Source organism: Colobus angolensis, unplaced genomic scaffold, assembly GCF_000951035.1.
Source record: "Colobus angolensis palliatus isolate OR3802 unplaced genomic scaffold, Cang.pa_1.0 Scaffold134, whole genome shotgun sequence".
NCBI classification, from domain to species: Eukaryota; Metazoa; Chordata; class Mammalia; order Primates; family Cercopithecidae; genus Colobus; species Colobus angolensis.
The window spans coordinates 6,951,680-6,970,437 of NW_012114422.1; the positions used below are offsets into that span (position 1 = coordinate 6,951,680).

Below are 18,758 nucleotides of genomic sequence, written 5' to 3' on the forward strand. Positions count from 1 at the left end.
CTTTCTTTCTCTCTTTTTCTTTTCTTTTCTTTTGTTTTCTTATCTTTTCTTTTCTTTTCTTTCTTTCACTACGTAAGGGCTCACTACCCTACTAACTCTGAAAATGTAGCAGTGGACAATCAGAAAATGTTCTGGCACTCATGGAAATTACAGTCTGTTAAAAAAAGGAATTATATTAAATAAAGACTTGCAATTCTGGAATGCCGTGTAAAGGGAAGCATTCAGGAACCTCACTGAAAAAGTGGTATCTAAAGTGAGCATTGAGAGAATAAAGAACAGATTAGGTAAAAAGGCGATGGGAAGTTTGTAGGGGAGGAGGTGTGCTGATATGTGCAAGCAGATAAATGTGATTCCTGAGTTTCAAACCAGAGCTAAATGACTTGATGTTCTCCCAAGCACACATACACATACACACACTGATACATATACAAAAAATTTGCACTCCATACATTATACTCAGCTGCTCTATAAAAATTTTGTCCCAAACCATGGAATATATTTCTTTTCATATAAAATACTCACACAACTCTTTTTATGAAAGAACCAGCAGGGTGACTACTTAGTTTGGTCACTAAGAATGGGGCTTTAGTGATGCAGGGATTGATTTGTTTATTTATAAAAATAAAACCTTACATTGTACCTTCCCTTAAACAAGCAGGAAAACACAATGTAATTTTTAGACAGAACAGAAACCTGTCATGTACAGCTGGACTTCATGAAATTGAACTAAGTCCCTGGAGGGTAAATGAAGGATTTAAATTTCTGTTTAAAAGAATTACTTTCTTTTTTTTTTTTTTTTTTTTGAGACAGAGTCTCGCTCTGCCCCCAGGCTGGAGTGCAGTGGCCTGATCTCAGCTCACTGCAAGCTCCACCTCCCCAGTTCACGCCATTCTCCTGCCTCAGCCTCCCGAGTAGCTGGGACTACAGACGCCCGCCACCTCGCCTGGCTAATTTTTTTTTTTTTTTTGTATTTTTAGTAGAGACGGGGTTTCACCGTGTTAGCCAGGATGGTTTCGATCTCCTGACCTCGTGATCCGCCCGTCTCGGCCTCCCAAAGTGCTGGGATTACAGGCTTGAGCCACCACGCCCGGCCTAAAAGAATTACTTTCTTTGACAAGTCTATTCTCCTAATACTCATCTTCTGAAAAGTTTGCTTTCTCCTTCCTTGAAGTTTTCCCCAATGTTTCAATAACTGTGAGTGAAACTGTAATGCAAGCATCCTGTTTTTTGAGGAAAGGGAAACATGTTTGACAAATTTAAAAATATTGACTCTGCAACAGTTTTACATTGCTAGCCTCAATTTGAGAGAATGCACTTATCTTGTTATAATGTTTATATGCTGTTTTAAATCCTTGGTGACTAGCTTTCTATGAATAATACTGCCTTTGTTTATATCCATGTGTGTCATAGCAATTACACCTGGAAATTTCGAAAACACCTGGAGAATACTTATATAAATGTCTAGGCAGTAGCTCGAAAGCTGATTTTAGTTTCCGAATAAAAATTATGAGGCAGACAAGTTATTAGCATTATTTTTATGCATAATTAATTTTATCTGCTTAATAGTGATTTGCCTACTGAACAGATACTAGGTAAAAGAGTATTTTGCCTCCTTAGAGTCTCCAAATAAAATATGTCAGAAGATATATTTTAGATCTGCTGCATCTAAAATATTTTAGTTTTATTTTAATACTATTTCTGCTGAATACAAATAGATGTTTGTATGTATGTATGTGTGTGTATATATATATATAAGTTTTATTAGAGCTAGAAGTGAACATATACAATAAAGTTTATGTCTTAATTTTTAATTAAAGGCAATAACAAATGCTGGTGAGAATGGGGAGAAAAGGCAAACCTTGTACACTGTTGAGGGGGATGTAAATTAACACAGCCACTATGGAGAACAGTATCAACAGTATAGAGGTTCCTCAAAAAACTAAAAATAGAACTACCCTATGATCCAGCAATCCCACTGCTAGTATATATCCTAAAGACAGAAATCAGTATATCAAAGAGATATCTGCACTCTCAGGTTTATTGTAGTACTGCTCAGAATAGTCAAGATTTGGAAGCAACCTAAAATGTCCATCAACAGACAAATATATACATAAAAAAGTGGCATATATATACAATGAAGTAGTATTCCACCATAAAAAAAAATGAAATATTTGCAACAACATGGATGGAACTGGAGGATGTAAGTAAAATAAGTCAGGCACAGAAAGACAAATTTTGCATTTTCTTACTTATTTATGGGAAGGGTAGTGGAGGTGTTGGGGGAAAAGTGGGGATAGTCAATGGGTACAAAAAATAATTAAAAAGAATGAATAAGATCTAGTATTTGATAGCACAACAGGGTGACTATAGTCAATAATAATTTAATTGTACATTTAAAAATAACTAAAAGAGTATAGTTTGTTTGTAATACAAAGGATAAATGCTTGAGATTATGAATACCTCATTTACCCTGATGTTGGTCATTACACGTTGCATACCTGTATAAAAATACCTCATATACTCCCTAAATGTACATACCTACTGTATACCCACAAAAATTAAAAATAAAAAAGGAAAACTTCTTATGTCTTTACTCATTTGTGGTAGACAAAAAATTGAAACAATTGAACTTGTAGAGACAGAGAGTAGAATGACGGTTACCAGAGGCTGGGAAGGGTAAGGGGTGGAAAGTGGGGATAGTTAATGGTATGAAAACAAAGTTAGATAGAATGAATAAGGATCTAGTCTTTGATAGCACAACAGGGTGACTACAGTCAACAATAATTTATTGTATATCTAAAAATAACTAAAAGAATATAGTTGGAATGTTTGTAACATAAATAAATGATAAATGCTTGAGGTGATGGAAACCTCATTTACCCTGATAATGATTATGACACATTGTGCACCTGTATCAAAATATCTCGTGTACTCCATAAATATATATGTACCTACTATGAACCTGTAAAAATTAAAAATTTTTAAAAGGAAAAAGATCACTAATTACTTTTTAAGTGCTATAGAAACCAACATGCTTAAGTCAAGGTATGTGATATATGTTACAAAAGATAAAGAAAAATATTTTTACTATCTGGGGCCTCAGTGTATGTATCCATTTATTTGGGTGTGCATATTTTTATGTTGAAAATAATGAGATGTTCATTTTTCAATGATCATTATAAACATCAGCACCACTTTGTTAGCCTTAAGAAACTGGACAATTAGACAGGAAACATTTATTAAAATATGAATAGGAAATAAGGAAGCTGATAAGACAGACCTTGGAGACCCTGAAGTGAGCAATGAGATTTTCCCATAAACAGGGCGGGGGGTTTGGGTTTCAGGACCAGGTTAGAGAATTAATGAGATTGGATCTCGGGAACATTATTATAAGGAAATATTATCTGGTGTATACAAATAAGACTTGGTGGAATTGTGTCTAAATAGGTACTGGTATTGTAGGTGAAGACAGTGGGTGGGGAAGAAGGATGTAGTTAATGGGATAATTATGTATTTCTCTCTACCTATGCTTATATTTTTCTTTGCCTTTATTCTTAATGGTAACAATAATTTATGTAGTCTTGTGCAAATCATTTTAACAATTAGATTTTCAATTGCATCCTTTGTAAAATGGGGATAACAATACTTATAAGATTGTTCTGTAATGTTTTTATTGCATTTATACATGCATTATCTATATCCTTCCCATGCCTACTAATGAGGTCTAATCATTGAACCTACAGTAGAGTAAGTGCATAGTAAATAATATCTTTTATTAAAAAAATATATTTGTAGTTCTTTATCTATGACAGTATCAATCACGTTTTTGGAAGTGATGAAAACATTGAAATTGATCAAGCTGGGGAAATAAGGAAGGACGTACATTTAGCTGAGATAATAGCAAATAAGTTTTTATCTCAATTGCTTAACTACTTGGCTTTAGTAAGGGCTACATGGAGTGTTACCTAGAAAAAGCATTATAAAATCATGACCAGTTTCCATGAGAAAGAAAGTCGTAATCAGGACCATCTTCCACTGGATTTCTAGTGAGATACTCTTGCTGCAACTTTTATCATAGTGATATTTGGAAATGTTTTACTAAATATTAATTTACAGTAGAACCTCACTTTATCTCTACAGATTTCCTAAAAGGTTTCTTTCTTTCTTTTTTAAACAGGTCACATGTATAAGCCTTTCAGCTTGCAGGTAGCTATTTCTAAGCCAAGTTCTCATGTATAAAATTTAGAACAGGAATACAATTCTAAGGTTTCTTACATTTAAAGAATGTTATTATTCTAATATTCGAATTCTGACTTGATTTTAAAACAGAAAACACTTCTTTGCAATGCTCAAAACCAATCGAGTAACAAATTGAATAACTACTGTGTGTAGGCACTATTCTTGGCACTTAGTGTATAGTGATGAATGAACAGACAAGGGCTTTCCTCTTAAGAAACTTGTATTTTAGAATATGTGTAGGGGGTTACTGGAGTGAGGGGGATGCACATAGTAAGTAAACTTAAAAATAAATAAGTGAATAAATAAGAAAGAAAGTATCAAATATTGACATTATTTGGTAGCAAGTGGAAGATTTTGAAATTAGGAATACAGAAAAAGCAAAAGAAATATAAAGCAAAAAATAAAAGAAAAAGGCTAGTAAGTGTAAATATACTAAATCCAAGATATGAAAAAAACCGAAAAAATTCAATTTATATGCACCTGAAAACAGGCTTTCATAATATATAAACAAAAGTGGTAAGAATTTTAAGAAAAATGGCAAGTTAAGAATAGTAGATTTTACCCAACTATTTCAATAATTGCTAGACCAAACAGGTTAAAAAACGGTGAGAAGATGAATATTTAACAATATAACTAGGGAATTTATTGGATGTATACAAAAAACTTGCACTCATTAGATGATACAAATTTCTCTCCTAGTACACAAGGAACATAAACGTTGACAATGCAATGGACCACAAAACAAATCCTATGACAAGCCAAAGAATCAGAATCATACATCTCTGATCACGCAAGTAAAATAGAAATTTATAATATAATAAGTTATAGATTAAAATTTTGTTTTGATAGTTTGAAATACTTTTAAGTAGCACTTCAGCAAAGAAAAATCATAATGCTATACTTATAACCAATTTAGAATAAAATTATGATAAATTTCTACATATCAAAACTTTTGCATAGCAGCTAAAGAGGTTCTTAAAGAAAATGTGTAGATCCAAAAGCTCATTATCAGAAGAGAAAAAATACTGCAAATTAACAAGCAGTATTGGCTGGGTGTGGTGGCTTGCGCCTGTAAACCCTGTTGTTTGGGTGCAGATCACAAGGTCAGGAGTTTGAGACCAGCCTGGTCAACATGGTGAAACCCCATCTCTACTAAAGATACAAAAATTAGCCAGGCATGGTGGGGCACGCCCATAATCTCAGCTACTCAGGAGGCTGGGGAGGAAAATTGCTTGAATCAGGGATGCTGTGGTAAGCCGGGATTGCACCACTGCGCTCCAGCCTGGGTGACAGAGCGATACTCCGTCTCAAAAAAAAAAAAAAAGTAGTATTTATCTCAAGAAATGAGGAAAAGGATTAGCAAATCTAGAGAAAATAAAAGGGAGGAAATAGCATAGATAAAAGCAGTATTAATAAAAATATTAAACAGTGTTAACAAAAACATGCAGCAGCAAAGAAAGTAAGATAAATACTGTGAATATTTTCATGTCAATAAATGTGAAATCATGGATAAAAGGAACTAGTTTTTAGAAAAAGATTTTTTAAAATCTAAGGTAAAAAAGCAAATCTAAATATATTTACAACTATTAAAATTTCACCACCTTAAATCACTGGGTCCGTAGTTTTAGTTATAGAAAACATTCAAGAAACAGATAATCCTGTCTTATACAAACTATTCTCAAGACTAGAAAATTGAGAATGCTCCCAAATTTAGGCAGGTAGTGTAATCTTGGTATCAAAACCAGACAAGGAGAGTATAAGGAAGAAAAATTACAGCTCAATCAGATGGTACTAAATCAATTGGATAATGATACAGGAGTTAAAAAGAAATTACTTAGGCAGATAGTAAGGTTTTCCTTTTAATGAAAAGCAGCCCTCAAATCACTTTCTTTTCTAACACAGAGCCACCTGTAAAATGGAGCTGCAGACATAGACAGGCAAGCCAGAAACTTGCACAGGTGAAGGCTCACAGTTGTGTCCACAGGAAAAGGCTACCTGGGACTAGGCATCTCCAAAATGCGGGCTCCATCTGCCCTTGCCAAACCTCGAGTACAGTAAGAAAAAGACAGTATAGCCCCTGCCAGACAAATGCTCCTTTTGCATAAGAAGATTAGGGTGGAGCGACCAGCCTTCCCCACACACTAGGTAAATGTCATACCTGATCAAACCAGTCTATGGGTCCTAGGTAACTCAGACAGCGCCACCTCAAGCCTGCCTATAAAATCTGACACAGTTAACAGCGGGGCCGGCTTTCCCCTTTCGGATGCCCCTCCCTTACGAAAAAGAGAGAGTTGTCTTCTTTGTCTTTTTATTTTTATTTTTTTGCCTATTAAACCTTCGCCCCTAAACTCATTCCTCATGTTTGTCCCTGTCCTTAATCTTCTTGGTGCCAAATGGCAAATCCTGGGTATTTATCTCAGACAACAACACCACTTCAATAATATATTTTTGTAATAGAGAGTAATAATTCAGAGGCAATATACATCATAGTTAAAACTTGGGACTATAGTTGAAGCAATTAATAATAATTGAATGAACTCAGGAGGTGGAGGTTGCAGTGGGCTGAGATCGCCACTGCAGTCCAGCCTGGGTGACAGAGCAAGATTCCATCTCAAGGAAAAAAAGGAAGGAAGGAAGGAAGGGAAAGAGAGAGAGAGAAAGAGAAAGAAAAGAAAGAGAAAGAAAGAAAGAAAGAAAGAAAGGAAGGAAGAAAGAGGAAAACGTCAGTATGCAAAATAGGAAAAAGATGCTCAACTTAATAGTAATAAGGGAAAAGGCAATAAAAACGACAATGAGATATCATTTAATAAGATTAGCAACTTACAAGTTTAACAAAAGCACTGGTTTTTAAAAACTGTGGAATTTCTAAGCTCTCATCCTCTGATTTTTGAAAGTTTAAATTGGTACAGCCTTTTTAGAGAGTAATTCAGCAATATAGAGTTACATTGAAGAGATTCATACCCTTTGACCTAGTAATCTCACTCTTAAGTATACAGATGTTCTAAAAAGAGTCCCACAGATATATTCAAGATGACATGTAAAAGAATGTTCATTTCATCATCATTCATTTCTGGTAGTAATAAATTAGAACAACCTAAATGTCTATCAGCAGACAAATTTATATATTAACTTTGATATAGCCATATGGTGGAGTATCATAAAGGACTTAATAAATTAAAGCTACATGCTTCTAACTTTGATAAATCTCAAAAACAACATAAGGGGCCAAATCAATTTTCAGAAGAATACATACATAATAAAAATACAAAATTTGTATGAAAATAAGAAATATAAAAATATGTACAAGCATAAATACATGGGAAGGATAAGTATCAAATTCAGGATTAGGGGGAATACCAGCATGAAAAGAGCAGGAATGTCTGAAAAATGACCTTGAATGCTCAAGATGGTTTGCCTAGATGGTCAGCTAGCCAGGTTCCCACAAATGGTAAGGGAATTATCTACCAGGTGGTTACAGTGATGTTGCGGTCAAGCTCACTCTCCCTAAAAGAGTTTCTAACCCATAAACCCAAGGTCTAAACTTCCCCCAAGCATCTTCTGATACAGAGCAGGTAGCATTTGCAGAAAACCCCAATAAACAGCCAGCACCCTAAACCTCATTGTCTGTGCCAAATGGCCTGCATATTTTCCTACTAACAAGGCCATTTTCCTGCTTTTTCTTGTGAAATGAGAGACTTACGGAGGGATCAGCCTTTCCACTGGAATGAAAACTATATTGTTTAAGTCCAGCAGTTACCTTTGACCTGGCATACAGTTCCAAGTGATGACAGAGATATTGGAGGACTCCAAGCATCTGTTTCTTGCTGACTTGTGAGTTTCATTTCCCTAAAAACATCTTTCTTACCCATATCATGTGTTGTTGTGAAATTTATTGTGACCTCTTATGATAGCCCTGGAGAGACTAACCCCTGTTCCTATGGCAAATGCAAAAGGAGTTTCCATTGTATATGCGATATTTGATTTTTTAAGACAAGAATGAAGAGATCTGAAGCAAATATAGCAGAATGATAATTTTTGTCAAGTTGGTTGATGGATGCTTTGCAGTTCATTATTCTATATAATTTTCAGTTATTGAAAATATTAAACAAAAGGTGGTAACAAATCAAAGCATGTATTTTCAGAAATCAGTTGACAACTTCAGATGAATTATCAGTATGCCCTTCATGGACTCAGTAGTTGCAAAATAAATTTAAACTTTATGCAATCTAAATATAAATCTGTTCCTGTAGACATAAACTACAAAATTTTAGAAAAATATAATCATAAATATCCACAGGCATTCTAACACAATTCATTTTAACACTAGCAGAAGTATTCTAAAACATTATAACTATATTTGTTTTCCTTATTATGAATATTGACATATTTAAGTATCTGTGTACATTTTCTTAGAGACAGGGTCTTGCTCTTCCAGGCTGGCCTGCAGTGCATGATATTTCACTGCAGCCTTCATCTCCTGGGCTCAAGTGATCCTCCTGCCTCAGCCTCTTGAGTAACTGGGACTACAGATGTATGCTACCCCTCTTGACTAGTTAAAACAAAAAAGTACAGATGTGCTCTCACTATGTTTCTCAGGCTGGTCTCAAACTGCTGGGCTCAAGTAATTCTCCTGCCTTGGCCTCCCAAAGTGCTAGGATTACAGGCATGAGTGATGGCACCCAACTTACATGCTTTCTGAAATACAATTATCCTCTACTTTGTTCCCTTTATCACTGAAAGTGTTCTCCAAATGAAGGTATTTGACTGAAACTTCAGCTTCTAAAAAAATGAGACTTTTTTTGCATTTTTTGTCTTTTAATATTGTGTGGCTCCAGCCAACTCCTCCAATATACTAATTGCTAATTTGTTTGCCTGATACATTTCCTTCGGTAGTAATTAGGGAAATGCTAATTTCCTTCTCACTAATAAGAAAAGTCTACTGTGAGAACGCTTTTATCAGATGAACTGTACATAATCTGCATTTAAAAATGCACACAGGCCGGGCGCGGTGGCTCAAGCCTGTAATCCCAGCACTTTGGGAGGCCGAGACGGGCGGATCACGAGGTCAGGAGATCCAGACCATCCTGGCTAACACGGTGAAACCCCGTCTCTACTAAAAAATACAAAAAACTAGCCGGGCGAGGTGGCGGGCGCCTGTAGTCCCAGCTACTCGTGAGGCTGAGGCAGGAGAATGGCGTGAACCCGGGAGGCGGAGCTTGCAGTGAGCTGAGATCCGGCCACTGCACTCCAGCCCGGGCGGCAGAGCGAGACTCCATCTCAAAAAAAAAAAAAATGCACATAAAACTAACCACTAACAATGGGCCATACAAAATTATTCTCCTGTATAAAATATCTATAATTTAAATCATGAAACTAACATGGAATGTTCATATTTACCTTTATATTCTAGATGAAATCCAGTGTAACTAACAGATCCATCACTCCGAAAAGCCAAATGCATTGTATTTGAGCTGCTTTCTATTCTCTCTGGTAACTTGCTGTCTTGAAAACTTCCAATCAGTGGGCTATTACTGTCTGGTCCATCATAGATATAGAGGAAGTCATAGTTTGGTTCTATGCTAAAACTAAAAAAAAGAAAAAAAGAAAGAAAGAAAGGGAAGTAGGATAATTATTATTAGGCTATTAACCATAATAGTTACATAATCAAACATTAATTCAGTGCTTACAAATAATAAAAGACACTGTCAAAATAAGCTAATATAAAAAATCACCTGGCAACAACATATTTAATATAAATATCAAATAAGCAGGGGAAAAGAAAAAAAAATCTTAACATTTTTACATATTTTTAAGTTGACATTGTATGCAGAAGAAATAAAGTGATTATAAGACAAAGAGTTAATTGATGAAAAGATACAGGATTTGGAGTCACAGAATGTAAGTTCAAGCCTTGTTTCTGCCGTTGTTAGTGACATGTTCTTATGCAAGTTACTTTACGCAGAGGATAATATGTGTTTTTAAAACTTTTTCATCCATATATTTTGCATCATGAAAACACAAACTATTTTTTTCTTCATAAATAGTACTCCAAAGTTTATGAGCACTTTTATTGCTAAAAAATTTAACTCTATATATCAGATATAGACAAAAGCTGAAATCAAAAGTTGAAATATATTATTTATATTTAAATAACTCAAACGAAGCTTTGCACATTGTATTAGACATTCTTTTTCCTGAAAGTAAATATGTTTTCTTCTTTTAAAACCTAATGTAGGAGATATCAAACCAATACACTATCAGAATTACATAATGTGAAAAAGGATATTTTAGCATGTAAATGATTCAAATCAGTTGGGTTAATATTACAAGATTTGCATAATAAACTTGCCTTAACAACCTTCAAAAGTATAACAATTGTCCCACAATGATCATGGAACCCATATATTTAGAAGACAGGAGATACACAATCAATTTCTCTATTTCCTAACTCATACTGTGGTAGAGAAACATGGGGAAAAGGATAGATTAATTTAGGCCAGCAAGAAAAGTCAACCAGTTTATGATATAACCAGTAACACTTGCCATTGTTAAACATTCATCAGCAGAAAAACTATTTTGTCAAATTGTATCGTATTTGCCTGCATCTAAACAAGAGATTTGTTAGGTGAAAGGTATTATTTCCAAACTTAAAGAATTTATAGAAGTTAACTTTCCACAATTCTCATCCTTTACATATTCATGTACAGGAAAGAAGAGTCCAGCTACTCATTTTACTTGTGCATGAAGAGTGGTAAAGAGAGAAGGGGAGAGTGTAGAGGTTCCCAGACCTTTTTTATATATGGGCCCCTCTAACTTGAGAAAACTGGGAGACCATCACACTATTATATTTTGCTTTAATTTATTCAGTAGCTTCAAAAATGTAATTCAATTAACTTATCCTGAAATTTTTCAGTGGATCTGAGGCCTGAATTTGGTAACTGTAGGTATAATAACATAGCAGAAATTAGAAGATTAAACTTTATTTCATTACTTATTACCTTGTTCTGAGATAAAACACAACTTCTGAATTTCATCTCTTCCAACATTAAACTTTGATGTTAATTACAACTTCCTTGACTGTCTCTGTTGGGAGAATCACTAGAAACAACGGCTTTGTAAATGACACAGGAATATTTATTATGCATGGAAGGCTGAAAGATTATTGAACAATGGAACATAGTATATTTATTTTTAATTTATAGTTTGGGACTAAATCAATACTTGAAGTATTGCAACTTCTTTGAAAATGAAATTAAAATAAAAAATATTCTTTTTAAGGAAATTTTAGTCTTAGTTGTTATGTTTTCTTTTTTTCTGAAAAACTGAAAGGACAGTGCACGCTAATATTACCTTATGTTTTACAAGGTACTTTCATAAATATTAACTCATCTTGCCAATAGTCCTGCTGTATAAGGAAGAGACTATGATTTTCATTTTACCGATGAGTACGTTAAGGCTCTTTAAAGTCAGTGGTCTCCCTAAAGTCACATAATAAATGATAGAGTTAGAAATCAAATTTAGTTCATGTACTTCATGTAATTACATGAAGTTATTAACTAGAATAATTTCATACATAAACTAAGCCCTGTATCATCCATTTTGATATTTCTAATGTCTGTATTGATGTTTCCTCAATTGGGAAAATGGGGATAATAATAGTATTTAGCTTGGGAATTTGTCTTACAACAGAATCCTGGCATAAAACTAAAATTATCATTGTTGTCACTTTGGTATTACTAATTAGCAATGCACCACTACAAATTACAAAAATAAAAATTTTATTTATTTACAATTATGCTGAATTTGTATGAGTTCAAGTTATCTTTACTTAGGAAAAACAAACTGGCCTTAATATATTAGAAAATATTGAATATTTAAGCTTAACATTTCATACAAATACTAAGAGGCTTTAACACATTGGTGGCAGAAAAAGGAATTGTGTTACTGGAGTCAACATACTGATTACATCAGCCTTGGACAATAAAGACTGGGGACTTTTCTACTTGGAAAATCATTGAGTTGCTATTACCTAACACTTCCAATGAAATATTCATGGAAAGAGGCCAGGTTTTGTGATGCCAGCTATTAGCCTCATGTGGGAAAATGGAGGCTCACTCAAATAATTAACTTGCCCAAGGTAACACGAATGACAGTGGCAAAGCTAAAACAAGTATTAGCACTGGGATTAGTAAAAAATAACAAAAATGCTATATATAGAAATAAGAATTTGTCTAGTGCAAATGCTAAAGCAAAATGGCCAAGCAATATATTTTTTAACGTGGAAATATATAAGAACTCACCTGATGAATGCCAAGGAGATAACATAGTCTGCATTGACGGTGATAGTCCAGTCACAGTCTCTGCTATGCGGATATGGATGAGGGAAGTTTGGCGAAAGAATAAAGCCTGAAGATCCTGTTAAATTGCCTCCACAGGGTGCTTTAATTTAAACAAATAAATAAAATCTCTTTAAACATTAATACAATTTATTAGCTATCAATATTTTTGAAATCACCTCTCTAAAAGAGTTTATGAGGCTTTGTACAGACCTGACTTTTATAGTACCTGAAGCTTGGATACACCATTATCTTTCAAGAAAGACCATTAAAATATTGAATACATGCATACATACATGGATACATAAAATTTAGCTGCTTTATTGGCTTCAAGAGACCAAAAAGGATGCATATATACTTTTCTCTCTTTCTATTATTATTTTGTTTCATGTCAAAAGAAAAGCATTAAAAAAAAATGGTAAAGATGATTTTTCTCTGGTTACCAGAAAAAATCAGATCGAAGCAAAACAAAACCTCTAATAATAAATAGAAAAATAAGATACGAGATATTTAGCTTATTTTCATGTCTCTCCTGGCACCATTTATGTATTGAGTACATTACTGCAGTTTCAAACAAAGGTTTCCATAACACTTCAATGGAGAGCTTCAAAAAATTGTCAGTGAAACTCAGAGAAGAGATTCTTTAGGGGATTACTGTTGAAGTTTGTTAAACAGAATTTATGTTCAAGAAGTTATACATTATACAGAAACTGACATCTTCAAAAAAATAGAGAAATGAAGAAAAATATGGAAGTCTTCATGGTGGTGTGAGAGAGTGGGTAATACAAACAAATACACACACTCAACTGAGGGACATTAAGATTAGGATTCTGACATTCTCACGATGTCTCCTACACATAATCAGTACATCAGCATTCTTCTCTCACCTGGGTTTTGAAGTTGCAGTTTTCTGAGATAAATATGAGCATTCAGTTATAAGGGAAATGAAATTTTTTTGACCCATAAAACTGGTATTGTAAGGAAGAGAATTTTGATTCTGCCAACATTTCAGTATTTCTGTTCTTTCCATGAGTTGAGATATGCAATATCATCACTATGGTTTGGTAATTTTTCCATTGCCTTTTGTCTGGTACTGCCTTCCTCCATGCCCCTCTGCTACTCTTGTCTCAATACCTGAGTCACTCTCAAAAAGTTGTCTCAGCTCTTACTATATTGAGAGTGTCTAGTTGCTCAGACTTAATGTATTCACCACTACTTTCCTGTCACTTGTACGTTTTTGTGGTAAATTATAAAATGATTAGACATAAACTGCTTCAATGTTCTATAGTCCTCCATCTCCAAGCTTAAATGCTTCCTGAATATTTCTCTTTACAATCCCAGGATAAAGTCCCTCCTAATCAAGATACCACCCTTAACCTGGTCACATAATCTCTCTTCCTTATACAAAACACTTGTCCAATTATTTATCTCCCTTACTTTTACTGGCTTCCTCCCCTTCATACACAAATATGTTCAGGTTTCTTTCATTTTAAAAACAAAAGAGAGTTCCCTATGACCTACCCATTTTCATTCTTTTTTGTCTGAAAATGGCTTACTGTAAGGAAACACCCTGCCTCATATGACTTAGATAAGACTCACTTATTATAACTTAGATAAGCTGTCTTTGTTACCATCTTGTTTATGGCAAGACCAGCCACAGACCCTGCCAGTTCCTATTCTTTGCTTCTAGCTGAACTGCTTGGCTCACTGATTAATCTGAATACAATACTTGTGAAACAAACTTTGATTACGTTTCCCTCCTTCTTCTGGGCTCCTGAACTTTGTCTCCCTCTCAGCTTTAAGACAGCACAGTATATTTCCTGAGAACAGGCTGGATTCAGAGCACAACATTCTCTGATCTACTATTCAATCAGGCTGCCCTTGCCTCTGACTTCACATTTAGTTCTCTCTAGCTTCGTTTAGCCTTCTCTAAAAAAGAAAAAAAACATTTTGTCTAACTCCTGAGATAGGTGCAGATCTTACAGCCTTAGTATTCCCTGTTGCAATAGTCCCTTCCCTGCCTTCCCTGCTCCTTGCAATAATCCTGTTTGAATCAAAGTCTCTTCTTACTAAATTCTGTGTGTGTGTGTGTTTGTGTGTTTTAATTTGGCATAACTAAGCTTTTTGAAGGGGAAGTCTACTCTTATCTCTTTCTGCACCCCTGTGCTGTATGTACCTATGGGACAGATTAAGATGACTAACAAGACTAGAAAAGCAGAAAATCAAAGGAGGAAAATGTTTCTTATGTTGTTTCTCAAAGAAAAGTGCCAAGGTATTCAACATGAGAAAAATTATCATAAGTTTTAATCATTTATTTTTTTTTAAAATTACTTTTAGAGAGACACAATAACCTTTCTATTACTTAGACAGTCTAACAGTCTAGATTTGGTGTCTTTTTTTTTTTTTTTTTCTGATACAGGGTCTCACTCTGTGGCCCAGGCTGGAGTACAGTGGCACAATCACAGCTCACTGCAGCCTTGACCTCCCAGGTTCAGATCCTCCCATCTCAGCCTCCCCAGTAACTGGGACTACAGACACGCACTACCACGTGCAGCTAATCCTTGTATTTTTGGAGAAACAGAGTTTTGCCATGTTGTCCAGGCTGGTCTTGAACTCCTGCGCTCAAGTGATGGACCCACCTCAGCCTCCCAAAGTGCTGGGATTATAGGAGTGATCCACCATGCTTGGCCTCTAGATGTCTTTACATCGTCCTTTCTACCTTTTATTCTCTTCCCAATCATTGACCCAGTGCAAACATTTCTTAGCTTGCTCCCAATATAACATTTCTTAGCTTATACTTAGTTGACTTCTGCATTTATAATAATAGTTAAGACTTTGCTACCTTTATCTTTCTCTTCATATCTGTAGTCATTCTTAATTGTTGATCTTTATCTTAGATTCACTGTCCTAATTTCTGGAATCTTAGAAACTAGTATTTCTGAGGTTTTCTTCCAGTGTCGTTATACATACTTCAGTCTTATTATCATACACTTCTTCCTTTACATCTCCTTATAATTTTGGTGATCTCCTGAGTTCCTTACCTAGTTCTCTTAATTTCTACTGTTACATTTTTCCTTGCTGACCATATGTAAACTTAAGATTTTTATCTTCTAATTTTTATACACTGATAACACCCTTCCCTATCTTCTCCTACAGATTTCTTGGCTGAAGTCTAAACCATATGCCAGAGTCTTTACTGAATATCTCTCTCTGTAGTCTATCGGTACATCAAACATAGAATAGCCTAAATATTCAACCTCAAATCAAGTTGGCTTCTTCTCCTAGGTTCCTAAATTGTTAGATAAGCAGTATTATCCACCTGTAGTCCCAAGCTAGAGGTCTAAGAGTCTCCCCTTTTTTTCACTGCATCCTTATATCCAATTCATCAAGAAGCCCTGCCAAAACCCACCTTGTAGCTATTTTCAACTAGTCCTTCTTTTCTTGCCTCTACCAATAGGTCTAACCCTTCTCTCTTTCTTGAATTATTACAATAGATAATTGAAATAATTACTCCCTAATTTTTTTCTCAGTGAAAACATCTAATCATACTATGTGTATGCATAAAATTCTGCAACTGTTTCATGTTGTCTAAAATATAATGTCCCATTTCCCATACAGCCTTCATGATCTGACCCCTACAGCCTTTCCAATTTCATCAACCATCAGGGTATACACATAAATTATACTCAAATACTATCATACTGCTTATATTTCCTTGTTCTTCCATGACTTTACTTATTTTATTTCTTCTTCCTGAAATGTCTGTTTCCCTTCTACATTTACATAACTCTAACTTATGTTTTTAGATTCATCACTGCCTCCAGGAAGTTTTCCTGGAATGGGCACTACCTTCAACTCTCTCTAAACCATTCTGGTATCCATAGTAACCTCTGCCAAGCTCTGTTGTTTCTCTTATTACATTTTATTTTAATATTCCACTCAGGTGTCAGTATTCATCACTAATATGTAATAACAACCTTCTGGTATCCACAGTAACCTCTGCCCATCTCGATTATTGATTATGCAAACAGTGAAGATGACTGTACTGATGAATGCACAATCTAATTTGTAGCTATGTGTTTAAATAAAAGTAGCAACACATTTTACCTTTGGGGCTCTTAAAATAATATGTGAATATGAAAAAAGTATAATAGCAAATGTATACACAGGCATACCTTGGGGATATTGGAGGTTCAGTTCCAGACCCCCACAATAAACCAAATATAGCAATAAAGTTAGTCACAAAACTTTTTTTGGTTTCCAAGTGCATATAAAAGTTATGTTTACACTATATTTTAGTCTATGAAGTGTATAATAGCATTGTGTCTACAACACTACATAACATAATTAAAAATACTTTATTGCTGAAAAATGAGAATGGTCATCTGAGTCTTCAGTGAGTCACAATCCTTTTGCTAGTGAAGGGTCTTGCCTACATGTTGATGGCTGCTAACTGATCAGGGTGGTGGCTGTTGAAGCCTGGGGTAGCTGTGGCATTTTCCTAAAATAAGATAATAAAGAAGTCTGCCATATCACTGGACTCTTCCTTTCATGAAAGATTTCTCTGTAGCACGTAATGCTATTTGATTGCATTTTACCCACAGCAGAACTTCTTGGAGACAATCCTCCCAAATTTTGCCTCTGCTTTTATGAACTAAGTTATGTAGTATTTGAAGTTCTTTGTTGTCATTTTAACAATGTTCATAGCATCTTTACCAGAAGTAGATTCCATCTCAATAAATCACTTTATTTTCCCATCCATAAGAAGCAACTCCTCATTCGTTCAAGTTTTATCACGAGATTGTAACAATCCAGTCCCATTTTCAAGCTCCACTTCTGATTCTAGTTCTCCTGCTATTTCTAGCATATCTACAGTTTCTTCTTCTGCTGAAGTCTTAAACACCCCCTCATAGTCATCCATGAGGATTGGAATCAACTTCTGCCAAACTCCTGATAATATTGATATTTTTACTGCCTCTCATGAATTTTACAAATGTTCTTTTTCTTTTCTTTTTTTTTTTTTAGACGGAGTCTTGCTCTGTCACCCAGGCTGGAGTGCAGTGGCCTAATCTCGGCTCACTGCAAGCTCTGTCTTCTGGGTTCACGCCATTCTCCTGCCTCAGTGTCTCTAGCAGCTGGGATTACAGGCACCTGCCACCATACCCAGCTAATTTTTTTGTACTTTTAGTAGAGACAGGGTTTCACCGTGTTAGCCAAGTTGGTCTTGATCTCCTGACCTCATGATCTGCCCACCTGGGCCTCCCAAAGTGCTAGGATTACAGGCATAAGTCACCGCGCCCAGCTACAAATGTTCTTAATGGCATCTAGAATGGTAAATTCTTTCCAGAAGGTTTTCAATTTACTTTGCCCAGATCCATCACATAAATCACTATCTTTGGCAGCTATAGTATTGTAAAATATATTTCTTAAATAATGGCACTTTAAAAGTCAAAATTATTCCTTGATCCATGGGCTGCAGAATGGATGTTGTGTTATTGGCATAAAAACATTAATCTCTTTGCATATCTCCATTAGGTCTTTTGGGTGACCAGGTACATTTTCAATGAGCAGTGATATTTTGAAAATAATCTTTTTTTCTGAGCAGTAGGTCTCAACAATGGGCTTAAAATATTCAGTAAGCCATGGTGTAAACAGATGTGCTGTTATCCAAGCTTAATTGTTCCATTTATAGATCACAGACAGAGTAGATATAGCATAATTTTTAACAAGCCTAAAATTTTCAGAATGGTAAATGAACACTGGTTTTATTTTAAAGTCACCAGCTGCATTAGCCCCTATAAGAGAGTCAGCCTGTCCTTTGAAGCTTTGAAGCCAGACATTGATTTCACCTCTCCAGCAATGAAAGTTCTAGATGACACTATTCCAATAGAATGCTGTTTAATCTACGTTGAAAACTGTTTTTAATGAAGCCACTTTCATCAGTGATCTTAGCTAGATTTTCTGGATAACTGGCTGCAGCTTCTTCTTCAGTACCTACAGATTCACGTTGCATTTTAATGTTATAGAGATAGCTGCTTTCCTTAAACCTTATAAATCGGCCAGGCACAGTGGCTCACGCCTGTAATCACAGCACTTTGGGAGGCTGAGACGGGTGGATCACGAGGTCAGGAGATTGAGACCATCCTGGCTAACATGGTGAAACCTCGTCTCTACTAAAAATAC

At 35.1% G+C, this 18,758-nt stretch overlaps 1 protein-coding gene across 2 annotated transcripts in view; it reads right to left on the reverse strand.

Moving 5' to 3' along the window:
* The window catches only part of CSMD3 (CUB and Sushi multiple domains 3), a 1,254,780-nt gene that overhangs the window by 283,178 nt on the left and 952,844 nt on the right, over positions 1 to 18,758 (reverse strand). For both annotated transcript variants that reach the window (XM_011934353.1, XM_011934352.1), the window contains 2 exons: positions 12,540 to 12,678; positions 9,637 to 9,824 (listed from right to left, as the gene is read on the reverse strand). In XM_011934353.1, the coding sequence (XP_011789743.1) occupies positions 9,637 to 9,824; positions 12,540 to 12,678 (327 nt within the window). The remainder of the gene's footprint in view (positions 1 to 9,636; positions 9,825 to 12,539; positions 12,679 to 18,758) is intronic.